The 21,411-nt window shown below is 44.9% G+C and overlaps 1 protein-coding gene across 5 annotated transcripts; it reads left to right on the plus strand.

Moving 5' to 3' along the window:
* The first annotated feature begins 279 nt into the window (after window positions 1-279).
* Window positions 280-21,136, plus strand: TRNAU1AP (tRNA selenocysteine 1 associated protein 1). Of its 5 annotated transcripts, none has more exons than XM_072885158.1 (13): window positions 281-477; window positions 3,597-3,694; window positions 4,495-4,594; window positions 7,395-7,447; window positions 8,796-8,927; window positions 12,107-12,226; window positions 13,714-13,876; window positions 14,459-14,492; window positions 16,237-18,091; window positions 18,618-18,831; window positions 19,069-19,181; window positions 20,159-20,770; window positions 20,974-21,136. In XM_072885158.1, the coding sequence occupies exons 1-9, from the start codon at window positions 451-453 to the stop codon at window positions 16,371-16,373; spliced, it is 864 nt and encodes a 287-aa protein (XP_072741259.1). In that variant the 5' UTR covers window positions 281-450; the 3' UTR covers window positions 16,374-18,091; window positions 18,618-18,831; window positions 19,069-19,181; window positions 20,159-20,770; window positions 20,974-21,136. The 5 variants fall into 5 exon arrangements, with proteins under 5 accessions (XP_072741262.1, XP_072741259.1, XP_072741260.1 ...); XM_072885159.1 differs by having other exon boundaries at window positions 20,159-20,414; XM_072885160.1 differs by adding an exon at window positions 3,410-3,486 and having other exon boundaries at window positions 285-477; window positions 20,159-21,136.
* Window positions 21,137-21,411: the final 275 nt, after the last annotated feature.

The raw sequence follows: 21,411 nt of genomic DNA on the forward strand, positions 1-21,411 counted from the left end.
TCTCCTCTCACCCCCTCCACCCCGGCTTACCCCTCACCTCAGGCCTCCTCACGGCCCCACCAGGCACCCCCGCGCCCCAAACCTCCTCCCAGCACCCCAAAACCTCCTCCCGGCGCCCCAAAACCTCCTCAAGGAACCCCAAACCCCAACCCTCTCCCCTCTCCTCACACCCGCCTCCATCTTGCGCACGCCCCCCCGCCGCCCCCCGCCCGCGCCGCTGGCGCTCCTCCTGCCGGCAGGGGGCGCTGCCGCTGGCCGGGGCGCCCGTGGCGGCGGGGGCGCCGCTCTCTCCGCCCGCCGGGCGCCGCGGAGGAGGCGGCGGGGCAGCGCGGCGGCGGAGCGGGCCGCGGGCTCGGCGTGAGGCGGCGCCGGCGGCGGCAGCGGCGGGGCCGAGCCGGGAGGCGAGAGCCGCGGCCCCGCTGAGCCCGCCCCGGGGCCTGCGGGAGCAGCATGGCCGCCAGCCTGTGGATGGGGGACGTGAGTGTCCGGCCGGGACCCGCGCGGGGCTTTGTGAGGCGGGCAGCGGGGCGGCCTGGCCGGCGGGAGGCGGGAGGGCAGCGGCCGGGGCGGCCGGCCCCGGGGTGACCGCGGGCTGGGGCGCACTGACTGACCGGCACCCTCACACTGACTGACACCCTCACAGTGACTGACTGACTGACACCCTCACACCGACTGACTGACACCCTCACACCGACTGACACCCTCACGCACTGACACAGCCTCACGGACCCTCACACGCTCTGACACACGCACAAACTCCCGAGCTGACTGACAGTCTCACACACACACACTCCTGTACACGCTGGCAGGCTCACGCAGGCTGGACCTCAGACAGGCACACTCAGACAGGCTGACACGCACACTTACACATGCTGACACACAAACACGCACTCAGAGACACTAACCCCGGCCCGGCAGGCACGTTCGTGGACAGTTACACGCTCACAGACACAGTTAGACGCACACACACACGTATCCCAGAGTGACCCTCATTGCCTGCCCACAGCCAGGGTCACAGACACACTCGTGGCAGTTATACCAGTGTCCCGTGCTGCCTGTGCTCGTGCTGGTGGGCAGGCATGAGCCCTGGGCCCTGGCATGTTCTTGCACTTTCATGCTCATGCTTTGTTAGGCACTTACACACTCATTGACATACTCATTAGCCTGTACACTCACATGCTTCTAGGGTTTATATGCCGGCTTATATGCTCACATGCTTGTAGGCATTTACATGCTCACGGTCATACGCTCTAAGGCACTTACACACTCACGCGCTCGCATTCGTGCTGCTAGGCTCACACGCTTGTGCTCACACTTGTAGGCACTTACGCTTACTTGCACTCGCATGCTTGTATGCATCTATCCAAGAGCATCCCTCACTACCTGCCCCCCACACACGCACACCTGTGGGTGCATTCACACGCTTATAAGGATTTGCGCTCTCCTACATGCACACACACTCATAAGCACTTACACACCCCAGTGTTTCCCTCATTCCTGCCTGCACGTGCACCTGGCAGCACACTCGCACTCACAGACGCTTCTTCACCCTAGGGTGTCTCTCGCTGCCTGCTCACACGCACGCCGTGGGCACGCTCACGTAGTGATACGCACCCCACAGCGTCCCTTGTCGTCTGCCCCTCACACACACTGCGTACACCCTTGTACTCATGCACCTGTGTCCCTTACCGCTTGCCACTGTACGCACACACTTTCATACACGCTCGCGTATGCGTACTCACACCCAGCGTATTGTAATGCTTTGCTACCCACGTACGCGCCTGTATGTATGTGCTCATGTTGTATTGTAGTGTATGCACTGTCTGCCACTTTCACACAATTGCATATGCAATTGCACCACTGTATCGTAGCGTCCTTGCTGCCTGCCGCATGCTTGTATACACCTGCATGCACATACAGACATGCACATGTGGTTACAGCAGTGTATCACAATTTCCATGTTGCCTGTTACTTGCACGCATATCTTTCTGCAGCCCCTTTCTTACAGACTCACACCAGCATATTGCATAGTCCTGCTTGCACACACATGTGCACCCTGTAGTCTTCCTCAGCCTCTCTCAGTTGTGTGTACACACAACCCAGCACATCACTGAGGATCCCACTGGCTGCTTCTCTCTCATACACACACTTACACCAAGTTTGCCATTGCTTGCACACATCCACCAACACATCAGTGAGTCTCCCACTGCCTGCCGCTCATGCAAACACACTCTATAGGGTCCCTTTTCTCTTTACCCGCACAAAGGGTTATCTACAACCTCTCCACCATAAAGCCATCTTCTTTTTCAGTCACCTCTCTCACAAGCAGGCTGCTGCTCTTTGAAACACACACATACATATCCGAGCAACAGTTGGCTGTTGCCTTTAGGATTCTGGCTTTCCCGTACACGTGCGCCACAGGATCACCCTCTGCATGGCATGTCTATACGGAGTAGTGGTGCCTCCTGCTTTTGGCACACGTAACGGAGTCATTTCTGCTTTACACTCACATCTCCGCAGGGCATCTACCACCTTTTGCACGTGCGAGTGCAGTATGGTTGCCCGCTACCAGATACTGCACAAGTCTGCACCTTCTGTCACACACACAAGTGACAGAGCCACCTGGTACCTGACAGACACACGACCACACTCGAGGGCTGTCAGCTACCACAAGGCCATCTGTCTTACACAGGTATATATACTTAAATATGTGGAGCTATATATGTTTCCTCCACACCCCAGCCTCGTGTTAGCTGTCACATGCAGTGCTCCCCATCAGTATGTATATTGCACAAAACCTTAATTTCAGTTAGTTCCCTCCTCCACGTTCTCTTACACAGAGAGACATCCTTTTCCCTCAGTACCTTCATCATATATTTGGCCCAAATTGCAGTGCCGTTTCATACTTTTCAGTCACTTACGCCATACAGACACCTGCCCTCCAGCGTGTTCACTCACCCAGCCCTGCACTTCACACACACTCTGACACGCATGGTGCCACCCTCACCTGTGACATAAACACGGTCAGTGCACCCATGTGCAGTACAAAGCGCAGACCTACTGTGGGACGCGATTAGAGGTCTCCCCGCCAAGTGGTGCCCTGCCTATCCTCACGGTTCTGCGAGGTAGACGTGGCTCTGCAAACCCCTACCCCAGCTCGATGGGGGCTGTGTTACCTGACGCATGCCGCCCGTTCGTCATAGCACCCCGGGCTGTACCGCGTGTGTGTACCGATAGCGCTGGCCCAACCTCCGTTTGCATACAGAGAAGGAGCCTGCCATCTCCTTATCCCCTGCTCCGTGTAGTGAACGCTCAGTTTGTTGCTGTATGTTTCTGAGTGGCTTTTGTCCTTCTGTGAAAGCTCCCTGTTCTCTGAAATTCATGCTGTCTCTTGGGTTCCACTTTGCAGACTGTTGAGCCTGGTTCATGCATGCCTGCTGGTTTTGAGTGGCATCGACCCTCTTAAATGAGTCTTCTTTTTGAAGTGTAAGGGTAAAATACTTCTCAATAACGTTTTAACTGCTTAGGGTGACATTGACACATATATTCTCCTTTTTGTAGATGCCCTGGTCTAACTTTTTTTTTTGCTTTTATAGCTGGAGCCATATATGGATGAAAACTTTGTTTCAAGAGCCTTTGCCACCATGGGAGAGCTTGTACTGAGCGTAAAAATCATTCGAAACAGGTTGACAGGGTAACTGTTTATGCTTGTTCTCAGTTTGTTCTACCAGTGCATTTGGATTGAACCGTTTGCCCTCTGCATGGCATCTCTGTGGTACTGTCCATGTCGGAGTGATTTTCCCTTTGAGCTTTTTGCCATTGCTGCCAACAATATGGCTATATTGATGATAGCAATGGAGAGGACAATCGCTGGCTCTTCGACCTCCCCGTCAACAAACCAAGGTTTGGCCTTCATCCTGCAGTGCTTCAGCAGTCATTCAGAGTGGCATATGTATGCCATACAGTCCCTCTGGGAATTACAGCTCCTGGGCTGAAGGCTTCAGTGACTAGTCTGTGTTAATCATTGCACTAGCGCAGCTACGTGATGCTGGTGGAGGTGGGAAGTCTGACTTTAGAAGGAGCCATATGAGGACCCTTTGAGTTCATTTGGAATAAAAGGAGTGACTACGCAGGATAAAGTAGTTTCATGTTCTTGTAAATGTTGTAATTTCAGTTTTCAGTTGTTTAAACTTGGGTGGGAAAATTTATATAGTCAATGAAAGTAGGAAGTAAACCAATTGTGAGCAAAACTATTTTCTATGTGCTTATGTTGACATGACTTACTGGTAAGTAGGGGCTGTCACTTTACTTGAGATCCAAGATTACTTTGCTAGCTTCTTTTTGGTAGCTAATGTTTATGCTTTGAAAAAGAAACTGTTCTAAGTGTTGCAACTATAGCAAATTTCATACCAGTTATCTAAAAATACAATATTCCTCCCCAAATGTGTTTTAAATCTGAAATCTTTCTCTCTCCTCTCCTGTGTCTATGTTCAGAATTCCAGCAGGCTATTGCTTTGTAGAATTTGCAGATCTAGCTACTGCAGAGAAATGTTTACACAAAATCAATGGAAAACCGCTTCCTGGTGCTACACCGGTAAGTAAATTAAATTGGCCAGTTGGCAAGCAAAACTGGGAAGGAACAGATAGTGTAGAATCTGTATTTTGAATGATTACAGGCAAGTTCATAGTTAGCAAGCTGGGATTCTTCTTTCTTTAGAGTTAAATTAATGAACATAAAACTAGTAATGTTCTTGCTCAGAAAAGTGTTGGAAAAAATACTAACTTCTGTGTGAATGTCTGGATAAAATCCAGGTATAGAAATGTTGTATTTCTGAGCCTTTCTACTATTACCAAAGTTGGACTAATAAGACACCAGAGAAGAACAAGGGAAAAATAGATGGAATATACCTACCACAGTCCTTCTGTCTCTCTCCGTTTGTCATTCCATATGAATTTGTTACAGTGGGTCTGTTGTTATATATGTACAAGGTGAACTTGCAAGTTCGCACTGAGTTTTGAGTAACTTTGATTTGCAAGAGAAACATGACTTTTAAGCCTTGCGTTATTCTTGGCCCTTAGCAAACAAAAGTTATTCAAACCTGTTTACAGTGGAGAAGGAGCTAGTCCATTGTATAATTGCAATACATAGTAAATGTCTTGGGTACATGAAAGCTAGGTAGTTAGGAAGAAGAGGAGGAATAGTCATAGAGGCTAATTTTAGGATGTTGACTCGAATGTGTAGTAGATTAAAATGGGACGGCTGACAGCTGTCCGTTGTACCCACAGCAGTTGGCTGCAGTAGCTAGGATGACTGGTTCGTAAAGCAGCTCTAGAATCACCTCAGTTAGTGTGCTATAGGAAGGTAAACTGATGCCTGTTTCAGTGTGGTTAACACCCTGCGCAGGAAATGGGGCAGTTCAGGTGTTGTTCCTTGAGCTATTTGGTCAACCTTCCTGAGGGGATGGCGTCCCCCGTTAACTGGGGTAGATGAGAGGCCTGGAGGTATCTGTTTCACCTGTCCTGTTTAATATGCCCTTATACTGCAAATCAGAGCCTGCGACTAAGGGAAGCCAATCTTCCTAGATCCCTTCTATAGTGACTAGAGAGAGAAAGCGAGCAGCTGTTGCAAGGAGTAATATAATAATTGAAGTTTGGTTTTGGGAATACCCGCCTTTACCCACAGTTTAATTCAGAATGTGGTGTTGCGTAGAGGGATGATTTACATGACACATGGAAAGAATTACACGTCAGACAGAGATCCAATGTAGGCATCCTACATCAGTGCGCTCAGCAGACAACTGTCCAGCTCATCTCTTGCATTTAGATACTTTTTCTCTTGTTCGCAGAAAACTGAATATGGCTCACTCTTTTATTTATTTTTAAATACCGAATCAGCTGAAGGAGTAACAGAGAGCCATGGTGCTGTTACTGTCTCTCTTCTACAGAATTAGTGTCCCCAATTCCCATTTGAGTGGAAGTACTGTCGGGTCTCTCATTTATTTTAAACCCAAAATATTGCAATGAAGAGCAAAATCAAAAAAAAGATGAAAGTGCTTCAAAGTGGAATCTAAATTTTGTGTTAGCTTGTAAATGGTCCACGGAAAGAGTTGTGTACCACTGTGCACCAGTGAATGCAAGCATGCAAGGAACATGATTATAGCCTAGAGTTAAGTCTTTGCTCTATTTCCCGAGAATTATTTACGCTATCTTTGAGGGAAGAAAATACATCATACAAGGTGCAGGAGTGCACGAGGCTCTCCGCTGTACTAAACAAATGTACTAAACAAATGTCCTGATCTCTAGGTTATGGACTCACAGTAGGCTTGCTTTCTTTGGCCAAATTCCCCTTGAATTCTTGCTATGCCACTGTGTAGTGCAGAGGGATGTCTGCTTTGGAAGCCTGTTGGGAGATAGAAAAATGGTTTTCAAGCCCCTCAAGCTGATGAGGGAATCCAGCTTAGGTCTTACACTGTCTGGGTGAGTTCTGACACGAGTATTCTTGTAAAGGAGTGCAACCCTTTGCTTCTTCCTCTGTCAGACTTCTTTCAGAATAAAATAGCAATTACCATTGCACTTTGTGGTGAGCCTGCTTGGGTCATTGTGGGCTAAGCATCATCTAAGAATGCCCATGGGATTGAGACCCTCGGGATTTTGAGACAGGAGACCAGCTGCTCCTTAGATCTTGGTCTAGACTTAAATGTGACTTAGGCAAAAGTTGGTGAACCCTGGTAGGATGGGGGCAGGGAATTCCAGATGTGCCAGTGGGCACAAATCTAGGCTCCTGGGAAACTTGTTTAAAAAGAAAATCAGGTTCAAAGTTTAGGGAGGCCTCCAGTGTCCAGTGACAGGTAAGGCTTTCAGAACAAACTTAATTTTGGATCTTATTAAATGAGCACATCATCCAGAGCAAAGTATTTAGCCATACTTCCAGGCTCAGGGATTGAACCCATTTTCCAGTGTGGCAGATTCTGGTCTGCCGGTATTCTTGTAAATCACAAATGTCCAATGGTCTGTGCTATCATTTCATTTTAAGACCTTAAAATTAGAAGTCATTTAATATTTGTTGTTAGTATCTCTGTTTTCCTGTCTTCCTTAAAGATAGAAAAATTTGATACTATGTAAGGTTCACCGCTCTTTCACTAGCTTTATAAACTGTTGAAATAAAGATAGGCCAAACCTCTTGGTGCAGGTTCTTCACTGATTTTCATTACTATAGCTGTCCTGAAGTCAAATAAAAATGTTGTCCTTGATACCTTAACTGGCTGGCCTGATGGCATTGAGCATCTGTCAGCATTCAGAAAGTTGTGTAAAATAAGCTTATTGTATTTTTTCCTAATTGTTTGGATTCACATGAGAACATTTGCATGTATGGATTCATTTTTGCCTTGTTTCAGGCGAAGCGATTTAAATTGAATTATGCAACGTATGGAAAACAGCCCGATAACAGGTGAACGCTCAATATTCCAATATTAGTTTTGCCTGCTTAATGTCTCTTTATCAATTGCCTTGCAAAGAGTATTCAAACTATGTAAACCCACAAGTTCATCATTGCTGGATGAGATGTACAGCTCGCAAATTTGGATAGGAGAGCATTCATGAGATGCATACAACTAAAATTTGTACCATTTTGTCTAGCAGTCCCAGATAACTAAATCCCATAATTAAAAATGTAGATTACATTAAACTGCCTTGGCCCCGCTGTAGATATCTCTGATGCTGTAGCATGTTAGCACTTTCTATGTATCTGGAGGTGCATCCCATCATAATACTATATAATGCCATGAATGTCTTTAGCACCTAAAGATAAATGCAGTGGTTTCACACCACCTGGCTTAACTGGCTGGAGTACCACAACAGTCAGCAAAGAGAGAGAAGGGTGCTCTGAATTGCCCTCCCGAGGAGCCCGTCTTTCCCCGTGGACAGTGAAAGGTGCGTAAGGAGACAAGCGGGCTGAACGAGGCTCCTGAAGTTGGGTGGTGCGAGTACCTTCCATAGTGCCTGCCCGGAAACGCTTACACAGCTGAAGTAATAATGACACAAGGAGGTGTTCAGGCAAGGCGTGTATGAGGGTGAAAGCAACGCAGTCCTGCAATTTATTAGGGTAGTGTTAGTCACATCTCAGCAATTATGTTTTTATTTTAGATGACTATGAATCTTTTTTTAAAAAAAAACAAAAATTTTAGATTAGAATCAAGGCCTGACAGATGGGGACAAGAATGAGATTTACGTTTGTTAACTAATTCTTATGGTTCCGTTTGCTCTGGAAATGCAGATGGATAACTTAGCCCTTCTGATTCCAGCAGCTTGGCCCGTGGGTCTTTAGCAGAGGGAGGATAACTTCGACTGCCTGTCAGTTCTATGCTTTACCTTTTGTGTGGCACAGCAGATTTGTCAGGAGTGTCTTTTAAGATATTTAAACTTTCTAGCATCAAAGTATTTTATTGGTATCTTATAATTTAAGTTCAATATATTGGAAATAGCAAATCCATAAATGAGACATTAATGTTTTCTTGCCGTGTTAGAAATCCAGAGATATCCTGTGAGAACTGAAAAATGAAATTATCTTTAGGTAGAAAGCAGTATGGAGTAGATTAGTTGTGCTGCTTGAATTAACTTGGAAAAGCAGTGTCAATAAAAATTTTAGTCACCTAAGTAACTTAACTGGCGACACTTTAAAGTATCCATTAAATGGTCCCTTAATAGCACTTTTGTCTGAAGTCAAATGTTAGCTGTCACTCAGTATGCCTCTTTTTTTGTATGGTTGTACTTAAGAAGTTTTCTTTTGATTTCTTTAGTCCAGAATATTCACTTTTTGTGGGAGACCTGACTCCTGATGTGGATGATGGCATGTTATATGAATTTTTTGTTAAAGTTTATCCATCATGTAGAGGTGGAAAAGTTGTTTTGGACCAGGCGGGAGTATCCAAGTAAGTAATCTTTTATTCCTTCTTTTCTTTCACTTCACATGCAGCAATAGGAAAGATATAATGCAGCAAGGGAAACAGAATAGTTCTATCAGCTTAGATTTTGGTTATCTAAAAGTACAATGTTCTTGGATATTCAGTCTACAGTATGCTTGGGTTTTGGTAGTCACCACAGTGTATTGTCACTCCTCTGTCAGTATTATGCCCTTTGTGTGTTGGCAGTATGTTATTGCACTTCTGAAAATGCTGAAAAATGTCGAAGTAATCTTGCAATGCTGTCTCCACTTTCAGATGGAATTGTGCTTTTACAGTCTTTAGGCTATTGAGTGTATATTCCTATGAAAGCTTTATGGGTTTTTATTTCAAACAGGGTAGGGCAGACAAAGCTATGATTCATTGTCAAGTACTTAGTAGCCGCCTTGTTCATCTTCGCTGGAAATGTCTCACCAAAAACAGATGTCAAAAAGTCGGGTTTCTTAATGTTATTAAAATATTTTCTGCATAGCAGAAAATGAAACTGCATTTTCCTAGAAAAGGGACCAGCTGGTCAGCATCCTTGTTTTCAAAACAGAAATGAACAGGCTTCAATGAAACACTGTATTCTGATATAATACCTATGAGAATGTTGTGACAAGACTTAGAATATGGCTGTAGATCTCCCCTCTTTCTCACATAAGGTTTCTCAGTCTTAGACATGTTGGTTTGAAGGAACCTCCGGAGGTCTCTTGTCCAACCTCCCACTCTGAACAGGACTGCTACCAACGCTAGGAACAGGTCAGCCGTGAACTGTGTAGCCTGGAAAACCTCCCAGGATGGAGATAATACAACCTGTCTGGGCAGCCTGTTCCAGCACTGCCTCCCTAGTAACGAAGTTGTTCTTAATATGGAATGTGAACCTCTTGCAGAGCTGCTCCGTAACTCTCTGGCTCTTAAGTACTGATGCTGTTACTGCCACCTCGCCTGAGACCGACACTGCTGGGGTGGGCTCTGGGTGCCTCCTCCTCCTCAGAGGTGTAAACCCAGCAGTTCTTGTTTTGCTGCACCTGCTTCAATCTCTGCCTACAAAATAGGTGTTGGGTGATGCAGCTTGGGCCATGAGTTTGCCTTTGGGAACTGTTTCTAAGTGCAGACCTCAAGGAAAGGGAATCTGTGGTAGCTTGGGAAGCGGAGAAAGAGCAGGGACTTAAAGTCCTATTGCTGGGAAGAGCACAGCTGTCTCCCCTAGCAGTGCCGGGGTGTTGCTGCCAGGGGCTTTGTTGTAACTTGTGCGGTTACTCAAAGCTGAGGCAACTGCAAGTGTTAGTGTGATGCGAGAGAGGAACGTGGGGCTTGTGGACGTGCCTAGCAAAACCCTGGCCCTTCCAGCCAGGGCTGGTAGATCAAGAAGGCCTCCTCCCAGCGCCTCTTGTCCAGGCAAGAGAGGAGCTTGGAGCCTGATGCTCTAGCGCTGTGCCTGCTTCTTTGCTTTCTGCTGAGGATACAGGCTGAAGGGGCTTGTCCTAACTGCGGGGACAGGGCAGAATGTCTGCCAGGGAGGTCCTGGCCACAAAGAAACGATTTCTTGGTGTTTTTTTTCTGTACTAAAATCTGTTTTGGCCATTGGTGTGAAAAATCTAAGTGTCTGGAAAAGTTGGAAGAATCACTGTCTCTCCCTTGCCGCACCCAGCTATCTATTCCTATACACTACATCTAACTCCGTCTGCCCGTCTGTGTTTCGGAACTGCCAATATTCCTGGTTTCATTTACACGCTCCTGGTCCCATCCGAAAGGCTGCAGGAGTCTTTGTAGCAGCTTAGAAACTTCCACGCTTTTGTGTGCGAACACCTAACACTGACTTAAACTGTCCTAACAGCTGATTTGCGCTGGTTTAATTTGCCACAGTCCTTTCGCAGAGGGCAAGTTAAACAGGATGTGTACCCATGTACAGTTTTGCTCTTGCTTACTTATCCAGTTTGTATATAGACAAGCCTGAGCTTTGATTTGGTCTTCTGTATATGGGGAGCACACACACATATGTGCATATATATTAAAAATATATATATTTGGACTTGTATGTATAGCTTGCTATGCAAGATACTGCATTTTAGGGGGCACCAACTGCTCTGTAGTAGCTTCCAGTGTGGACCTACTATCAGTACTAGGTGATGCCGCTTTCAAAACAGTGTGTTACTTGGTGTTTAAGAGTTCCCACAGAACAGATAATATGCTGTACACCCTTGCTTATGGCTTGTTCTTTTCCCCAGGTAGACAAGCCCTTTCCCTCCCATACTCCTTCCTTCGCCTAGATGGATTCCTCTTTCCCTCCCACACCTAAGTCTTTGATCTTTCTGCTGCGTGAGGCAGCCCATCCCATCTTGGGATCCTGGCACTGCCCTTTTGGATGCTGTTGCATTGCTTCTGACTCACTACAGCATCAGAATCCCACGCGAAGGACCTTTGGGGTTGGAGGGGAATTAATATTTTCTGTCTGGCTGACGTACAGTGCTGCTAGCACCACAGTGAAGGATTACCACAGAGCTGAGGGGTTGCTGGCTGTGTGCTATCGCTGTTCAAGTCGTGCTGTCAGAGCAGGTTTTAGCAACTTGACGTTAAGAGCTCGTTTTCAGGTCCACTGTTGAGAATGCTGATGGGGCTGTACTGTTGTTAGGAATGACAGAAAGCCTATTTGAATATTTTCCTGTTGAAAAAAGGACTTGATCGGAAAGTGTAGCTCAGTCGATCCTACGGAAAAGCAGTTTTCCTTCACAGTGGAGCAGTTTTGGATATAAACGGTGTCTATGTCTTGTCAATCCTGTGCTGACTTGCAACTGTTTAGATTATCTATATCCTCCCAGTATAGATTTGAGGCTTTGCTACTGTCTGTTCATGCATTTCGACATGTCTTGTGTCAGCTCACTTCCAATTCCCCAGAATCCACTGGCACAAGAATGACTTTACTTTTGTGAAGCCCTTGCAAGTACTGCCAAAGTTTGGATGTACGGTTTCAAGCATTTTGCAAATAATACAAAGCAACTGGAAGACGGAAGCACTTAATCTCTGCTAAGAAAAGGGACAGGCCTAGCAAAAGTGTTTCATTTGCTGTGTTTTTCAAAACAATTTTGACTTCACTGTAAATATTAAAAAAAGAAAGTAGCATGGCTTTTTTGTTTTTGTTTTATATGAGTTATTCTGTATCTCTGCAGAGGTTACGGGTTTGTGAAATTCACGGATGAACTGGAACAGAAAAGAGCACTGACAGAGTGTCAAGGAGCTGTGGGTTTGGGCTCTAAACCTGTACGCTTGAGTGTGGCTATACCAAAAGCGTGAGTATAAGAGCAGCCAGACGTTTATATAAGAGCACCATGATGTGAAATCACATGTATTTTTAAATGTCTTTTAGTGGTTTGGGTACATTTCCTGGATGTTTCCATCACAAAGTGAAGGAATACCCACGAGTGTAGTAAAGTAGCTGGAGTATCAGAATGCACAGGAATTCAAAAACATTATAACATTAGATCAAGACTAAGCATTTTACACTGTTTTTATTTGTATACATTATTAAATACACACACATGTACACACACTGTATTTAAATATGATTACTTTAAAAGTATATGTTCCTTTGCATTAAATTGAAATAGTCTAAATCTGCTTATTGATTTCTGGATAGCAAAGCTCAATTACCTTGCTAATTCTATTATAATGTCTACTAAATATAAGTCTTTTGGGGCAGGGATTAACTTTTTTTTCTGTGTTTGTTCAGAACCTGATACAATGAGATCCTGGTCTGACTTGGGGCTCGTAGCACTAGGGTAATACAAATAATAGTAATTGCTCCCTATTTGAATAATATTTAGATTTTCAGTGACCTCAGAAGCCTTGGGGGGATAAGGAAGAGAAAAGCAGAAAAGGGGGGTGTCTCATGGTGAGAAGATTGATGTTTCCCTCTTCCTACTTCTCACTAATTTCATCATTAGACATAGCTTTATGTGTGACATATTTTCATTTCCAGACAATATTTGTCATCTCATTATTTCAGATCTTGATAATCAGGTGAGATGCCCAGCTCTTTGGGAATGCTGCCACTTTATGGCAAGGAATGGGAATTTTAGTCAGCTCACAGGCTATTTAAGTTTATTTTTTTAATTACTTGTAGTCCTTTTTACTTCATGAGCTCTTCCAACTATGTGCACCAGTTCACCTTCCAACTATGTGCACCAACTAAGACCACCCGGTTCAGTGGGAATGGGGACACCCAGTCGTTGGTTAGGCTTCTGTACGGTAGTGGCAGAAGGGAGAGGTTTTTGCCCATTCTCACTAAAGAAACCCCCCAGTTCTTTTGCAAGGCTCCAAGTCTTTAACTCTTGATGTAAAGCAAGACTCAGTACCTTGTCTCAGGAAGCTGCAGAGTACTTAGTTTCCTCCTATTTATCAGAAGGAAAAAGGGACCCAAGAATCTGGATCATGGTTCAGGATTATTCTAAGATGAGGCTCATAGTCCTGAATTCTTCCCTTCCCAAAGCCAGGAAGTGATACTGAATTACTCATAAAGAATGAAAGCAGTGTTTATTAATGAAGATGAATGTGAATACGGGAAAGGGCGTTAAATTTAAACCACTTCTTTCTTTCTGCAAATGTATGCAAATGATAAATACTGCTGCAGTAAATAGTGAATGTATTTTAAAGGCTGAAATTTGCATGTTAGACTAGGCCTTGTCTATGTACCATATTGTATCTTAAGCTATTTCACTGCTTTTTTCCGTAATTGTTCTGCATTATTTGCAACTTATTCCTGCTTTATTTTTTTAAGTAATCGTGTGAAACCAATGGAGTACAATCAGATGTACAACTATAATTATAACCAGTATTACCAACAATATCACAACTACTATGCCCAGTGGGGCTACGACCAGAACACAGGCAGTTACAGCTACAGCTATCCCCAGTACGGATACACGCAGAGCACAATGCAGGTAGGACAGCGCGACAAACTCGCTCTTCAGTGATCCGTCAGCACAGAAACACGACATAGGTTACAAAGCGGTGATGGGCACATTTTATATTCAACTTTGAGGTCTTAGTCTTTCTACTTGATGAGGAAGCAAAACTGTTTAGCAGACCCTGGTGTGTACTGTTGTCTTGTATGGGGGATATTGCTGAGACTGGAGGGGTAAAAAGGTCTGGAGGGCACAAAGGGTCTCTTAATACAGTTGTCATGGTAGAAGGGTTCTCTTGATATGGGTAGTTGGACAGACAGTGCTAAGACTGCCTTCTGGGATCCTTCATAAGCCTTGTTTTAGAGGAGAAAACAGATCAGGACAGCCACCCACCGCACCCCAGGGATCGGAAGAACTGCTGCCTCTGTTAGAAGTTTAGTGTGGGATCTCCCCCGTGGAGTCTGCTGGGAGCGGAACACAGGGCTCATGTGTGAAGAATTCTGTCGTAGTCAGCCAGATATAAAAGTCAGTGTATGACAGCAGTAATCAACAGATGATGTCCATAATAGAAAAGATAAGTGTCTGCTGTCCTAAGGTGTTTTTTTTTTTTCCTTGCAGACATATGAAGAAGTTGGTGAGGATGCGTTGGAAGGTATGTTTCTTGAATTTGATATTGAAGTTGTCTGTGTCCTGCACTGATTAGAGATAGTCTTTCTCAAATTGGCCCTTAATTTCAATGTGTAATATACCTTTACCTTTGAGTAAATCTGAGGTCTGAGAAAATGTGTGGGTCACTATGACCTAGCACAATCGCATTCTTATTTTACAGTTTCTGTTCCTAGTCTGAACCTTGTCAGGACTGAAACTAAGTGACTTCACTAGCATTGAGATTTAATCTTCTGTAGTACTCAAACTTTTATCCTTTTTTTAAGTATTTTTTCTGGTACACTACAAAAACAATGTAGATATTCTGTTTTTCTGTAAAATCTTGGAATTTAGAGCCCAGGATACTTCACTGTGCTTTTAGTTTAAAAAACAAATAATATCAGTTAGCATGCTGATAAAATATTTGCTTTAGCAGTCATTGCTTGAAATGGGCCACTAAACCTTATTGGGGTTTTAGATATAAATACAAACAGTTTTCATTTATTGATGCAAGAAAAAATAATTTCATACTAGGAGTTCCAAATTTCTGTCTTGAGTGGAATATGCACTGTGTAGTGTATCTTATTCTTCTTTTTTAAAAAAAATTAAAAATCACATGGTACAGTAGAAAGCAGCTGGATCCTTTACAGGATCCATAGGTAGCAGTAATGATGTCAGTGAGAAAGCCCTTAATGGCTTTTAAAAGCGTTACAGGAGAGCTTTCCTTTCTCTGAAACCAACACACCAGGACTATAGTTAGAATATCTCTGGGGTGTCTTTTTCTCATTGATTAAATGAATATGCTGAACTTTGTAGGAAACTGAGATAATGTATTGCCAGTGTATCATTCCTTTTTCTTAATCCTGTTCTCCTGTGATGTGTTACAACATGCTGTAGCTAAAACCGAACATGTTTATGAGCATTTTATTCCTGATGTGTTTTGTAGTTTTTTCCATTCAGTCGGCTGGTTGCTTTGCACTCTGATAGTCGTGCACTAACCTATGTGATTGTGCTACTCTGATAACCTGAGCGTTATCATGTGGGTGGTGTTAGGTGAGCTTTACATCCTACAAGTGGTTTGGGGAATACGATGAGGCGATTTTTGTGAAACATTAAGTGTGCATTGGTAACAGCAGAATTGTACCTGCTGGGTTGCTCTCCAGCTCCAAAATGCTTTAAAAACATTTCTTCCAACTGTAAAATAGGGGACATATTCATACGTAATTCACTGGGTGTTGCTGGCACTTCTTTGGTTACTAACTGTGAAATGCTTTGAGATGTTCGAGGCTTTGGCAGACGAGCTCTGGTGACTCTTGTTGCAGCAGCGTAGGACGCTACCGTCCCCAGCCATCCACTCTGACCCTGTAGTGGAGGGAGCAGAACGGAACGTGTGCCTGCGCCTCCGCTCCTCCACTTTGCAGTCCGGTGCCTTAGTGCCAACCCACCTTCTTTGGCAGTTTAAGTGGCCACACTGGGCTGCGAGGTGCAGGTATGCGTTCTCTCTGTTGACTCTGCTATGGGGGCAATCACCACTGGAAAGAGGGACATATTTGGATGTAGTTATTTCTTATCCCATTGCAGAAAGATTGACTAGGGCTAATCTAGTCAGGTTCATGATTGGGCAAGTGCTGGGAATGTTTTGTGACTGTCCCCACATTTGTTTTAATAAAACTAACATGTTTACGGGGTGTGGGTTTTTCCTAACACATTTGGCATGTGACCTCTTTGTCTGTCTATCTTCCCTCCTTTAGATCCGACGCCTCAGTTGGACGTCCATGAAGCCAATAAACAGTTTATGGAACAGAGCGAAGAGCTCTATGATGCCTTGATGGACTGTCATTGGCAGCCTTTGGACACTGTCTCGTCAGAGATTCCAGCCGTGTTATAGCCTCGTTGCTGAGGCACTGTGTCTGTGTGACAAGCCCGCCAGTGCGCTCCGGACTGTTATGCTGCACCTGGATCCTGCAGTCGTGAGGGGTGGCCCTTTCTCCACCCAGGTCTGTTACTCGAAGTACAGGAGGACTGTGGCCTTTCCTGTACAGAATGAGTATCGTAGGAGCATCATGGTAACTTTTATTCATGGTGAAAGTTAGAACTGCAACAGTTTTATTCCTTTTGTCTTGAAATGAACTCTTAATACTTCTTGGGAATTGTAATTTATAAACTTTCAACGAGATGGCACAGGGGAAAGACTCTACTCCAACGTACAATAAAAAAGTTGGTCTTTTAAGTAAAATTACCCTTTGCATTTTGGTTCCTGCCCATCTTTCTGTTTTGCTGCCCATTTAACTGTCTTCAGTCATTTGATCCAACTCTCATGAATGTGTTATTTTAAAAAATCATTGTTGGATACCACTAAAATGTCTCAAAAGCTTTCTGATGACTGGGTAAGGTTGCTGTAACTTGAGCACAGGAAAGAACCATGTAGATGAAAGCTGTAAAACCTTCTGTTTAACCTAAGCTATGATCTTGAGCTAGCAAGTTTATAGCACGGTGTTCTTAAGCAATCTACCTGAAGACCATTTTGGAGAGTAAAGACAGAAAGAAGCATTATAAAACTACTACAGACCGATGCCTTCTACCTGGTGATCTCTCGCACGTTTGGCTTGCTTCTCCACCTGTGTATGAGGAAATAATTCCCCATCAGTCAAGCAGTTTAAAACACTTTACCAGCAACCTTGTTTAAATGTTATTTTGTGTATCATGCCTTTTTTCATTGCGGACACACCTTGATGGTCTCATTAAGATGTTAAGATTTCATAGCGTCTTCCACTGCCCTGTCAGAGTGAATATGGTGAAACTGAAGATCATGCAGCAAAAACGGGTCAGAGCAATCTAATTGATATATTGTGCAACAAATTGTTGCTAACCTGGAAAGCAGTTTTCTACTGGATGTTGTATAAGCTGGATGGACAAGCAATATATTTAAGCTAATATTATGTTGCATTAGAGGTGAAAGCGAAAATAATAGCACTTATGTACATGTTATAAGCCCTTTTCAGGCTTTTGTGCCTTAAACTCTTTGAGAAACAGGAACAGATAAACTACCTGTAATAAATGTCTATCCAAGAAATACTTTGGTAACTGAAATTGCTACTGCAAAGCGTTTAGTTGCCACCCTGCCCATGTTGATGCAGAGATTTGCCACAAAATTTAAATACTTTCATAAAGCCTACTTCTACTACACCTTTGTTTGTGTCCATAATTCTGATATATTTGTCAGTCTGTGGTCTTTCTATCAACTGCAATGGTAAATGCACTGTGAATATGAGGGGAATGGTGACATACACTGGAGTTAGCGCATTTCTGAACAAGTGGAACGAGAGGACTGCTAGAGCCCTGCGTTCTCATCTGCTGTGAATTTTTTCCTCCCGCTGTGCGTCTGACTGTGCTGTGGGCTGTTAACAGTGTCCTAACCTTCAGTTACTCTGAATTTTCGGAAATGAGTGTCCCCTGCGTGTGCTGGTAGTGTTTCAGAGGCACCGGAGAGGTGGAAGAGAGCAGAGTGCTTTTTTTCTTCTGATGTAGCTGACCAGCGGTGCTGAACACTCAGATGATGCCCCTTCTTCTTGAAAAGCGCCTGTTCAATAGTGTGGCATTTCAGAGGTGATGTAAAGAAAGTTTTCTTTATGTTCTGCTGTTAAACGCTTTGTAGGTCGTTCTGTTACTGTGCTGCCACAGTCCTGCCCTGTATGTCCTCTTTTGGACCTGCCTTGGCGGAAAGAAAGTTGGTAATGATTCGTCTGAGCCATCCTAAGTGGCATCCCCTGGTTTCTATGGATATACAGATATATCCATATCTGCATGGATATACAGACCATACAGATATCCACGGATATCCTATGGATATACAGACCCTTGGGCCCTTACACGGAGAACAATTTGGGAGTACAGAGGCCAGCAAAAATTACCCACTGATGCCTGTTTACTGGTGCTGCAGAGCTTAAAATAGCTCATGCATTTCCTTTTGGGAGAGAGGTTGACGTGAGGCTTTGGGCCACGCTCCCTTGATGTGTGAGCCAGCCTTTTGGGGTTGTTTGTGAGAATCTCAGCCAATGTTTTGTTGAGCTGTTAATCTCTCTGCACTTTTTTTTCCTGTGTATCACTTACTCATCTTAATGTTCATTTTCAGCTCTCGGCCATTATTGCAGCATCTGAAGTGCAGAGGAGACTTTTATGTGGAGCTACAAAACAGCCGGTCACCTGGATTTTGTAGGGTTTGTGTTTTGGAATCCAAGTTAAACAGAGTGTGGGGTTTTGTTTCTCATAGATGGCTACAGGAAAAGCCCTGATTAATTACCACTTAGTGTAACACAAGATGAAAGACAAGGACTCCGTGTAGTAAGGTAAATTCTGCTTTTATCTTTATGTGCTAAAGGCAAGAAATCCAAGGCAGATGATATCACAGCTCCCCAGGATTATGTAATTCTTGAAAATTGCATCAAAATCTGCAATTGAGATCAAGAAGTATTCTGCCTTTCAGCATGCAATGTTTACTAGTAATTACAAAAACGACTCAAACATTCTTACTATGCTACTTGATGAAGATGTGATGATCCAATTTGGATTACTCTAAATTGCAGGGACTCTCGGATTACCGTTTGAGTTGCATAGACTGAAAAATGTTTAGCCAACTGCAGAGCTGGAAAGACGTGGGCGTTACTCCTGTCAGGCATGAAGTGGTGATTTCCAAAGCGTAAGCTGCAAGGCTGCGGGGTGGCCTGTTGCTACTAACATGTGTTTAATTAAAAGCTTAACAGTAAGCGTCGGGGGTGGCCTGTGAGAAATTCTAACCAGCTTCCAATGGGATGAGGAGTTTGAAACCATTTCTTTAGCAAATGTGGGTCTGTACCAGCGCAGCCCCGTGTGTGGGCTGAGGGGTCTGACAGGGGCTGGTGACGATGTTTTCCATGTGTGTCTGACTAGCGAAGATTCCTGTTACTTGGACCAGTTTCAGGAGACAGGTTCATGTCCCGCACACCAAGAAGTACCCAACACCCTTAGGTATTTCTCTGAATCCCTTTTGAGGAACAGAGATGTTTCACTCTGATCTTTGCATACTCGGTTTCTCATTACTGGCTTGCTAATCCCCAGCTTCTGCTAAACAAGATCTGAGAGGAATTTTTACCTTCCAGCCTTGCTATCTCCCAGTGTATCTTGTAAAGCACACTGGATACACCAGTTTCTGGATTTAACTTGGGATTTGCTTAAACATGAAATTAATTCGGTGTCAGGATAGAGTATGAATTTTAAATGCAATAGCTACATTTAGCAACTGATAGAGCTAGTTCAGAAAATGTCACTCTGACAAAGCTTGCTTTACCTCTTTGCCTGGTTAGAGCATTTCTTCGGAAAATATCTCCTTTTTTTTCCAAGTTACTACACTTTTCTTCCTTAGCAGTTATTCCCAGTCAAAATGGTTTTACCAAGTGTGGTCAGTTTTGGAAGAAGGGTTTTGGGGGTAGTGGTTGGTACACCCTCTCAACAATATGCTGCTTCTGTTGTAACATTTCCAGGGTCAAAGCCATGGTAGATAACGCAGTCCAGGCGATGTATGTGGACAGGGTTCGTCTTGTCCCCTCAGCACACAGGACCCCTGAGGAGCTGCAGGCACGGCAGCCCACCTGGATCACTAATTCATACGTGCTTTTCCTTACTGCTGTTTTTTCACAGAGTGCTTCCCTGTGGGTTGTCTGCTCCCCCCTGTCCAGCGGTGGGAATTGCAGCCTCTTCCAGCGTTTGCTCCCCGTCCCGCGCTACGGAAGAGACTGGTGTGAGGCTCCCAGCCATGGCGGGAGGTTTCACCAGGGCCTCGCTGACCTTGTGGTCGAGCACCGGAGGCATGCAGCGGGAAGCTTCCCTGCTCCGTCTTCTCTCCATCCATCTTCTCGTGATGGGCTGAGGTCTACTGAGCATCCGTTGGTTTTTGGTATTGCTCTTTGGGGATTCTCCCCCTCTAGCATTTGGAAGATTCTCTTCCCAAACAGTTGTTTTCCAAGGTCTGAATTTTTGGGGTGGGGTTTTTCCAAGGTTGTCTGAATTTGGGGGGTTTTTGCTACAATGAGCAAGTTTCTGTCCTGCCCTAGGATTTGATGGGGAGATTTCTGGGTTCACTTTACACGAGTCGCTGTGCCAAGGAGAATCCGGGCTGCCCGGGAAGTGCCTCGTGACTTGGCAGAGCAGCTGCAGGATCCATGGAGGAGGCAGAGGATGGGAGCAGCTGCTTGTAACCTGTCCCTGCTGGCTTTGGCAAGGGCTGTTTTTAGAAGAGCTTGGTCACGCAAGGTTTGGGGCTCATTTCCAGACTGACTTCTGCTTTAAATGAGTGCCGGGCTTATTTTGTTGGTAATCTGGCATGTTCATGGTGGGGTTACCAGCTTGAAAGGGCGATTCCTGAGCACTGTGAATTTTTTCATCTGTGAATTTTGCTCAGAACAGATCAAAACCTAACTAATTGCTCTCCCTCATCCTTTTTGCACTTTCTCCAGGGCTCAGGAGCGGGAAGCAGTCTCAGGCTTTTCAACCTGATTTCTCATGGCGGCTGTGCCTTCAGCATCAGTACCTGCCGAAATTTCAGCAGTCCCTTCCAACCAGTTGGCAGGTGCTCTCATTTTAAATCCTTCCCACTGATTATGGAGCACGAGCCCGGAACCTGACAGAGGTATTGCTTTGGCAGAGAGACTTTTGTTTCCAAGAAACTTTCCTTCTGTTCCCCGAGGGTGGGGTGTTCCCCCCACCTTCCAAAAGGGAGGAAGGAGTAGGAAGAACGTGGCTGCTGCCTTCGCCTTTTTGAAGAGCAACCCCTGACGCGGACCTTGCGGGGAGGAGAGAGAAATTGTCTTTGTGCCATGAGACTGTAGCTCATCGGGTGGGGTGGGGGAGCGCGGCGCAGCCCCCAGTGCAAGCGGAGGGGTTGCAAATCACGG

Source organism: Ciconia boyciana, chromosome 21 (genome assembly GCF_034638445.1).
Source record: "Ciconia boyciana chromosome 21, ASM3463844v1, whole genome shotgun sequence".
NCBI lineage: Eukaryota > Metazoa > Chordata > Aves > Ciconiiformes > Ciconiidae > Ciconia > Ciconia boyciana.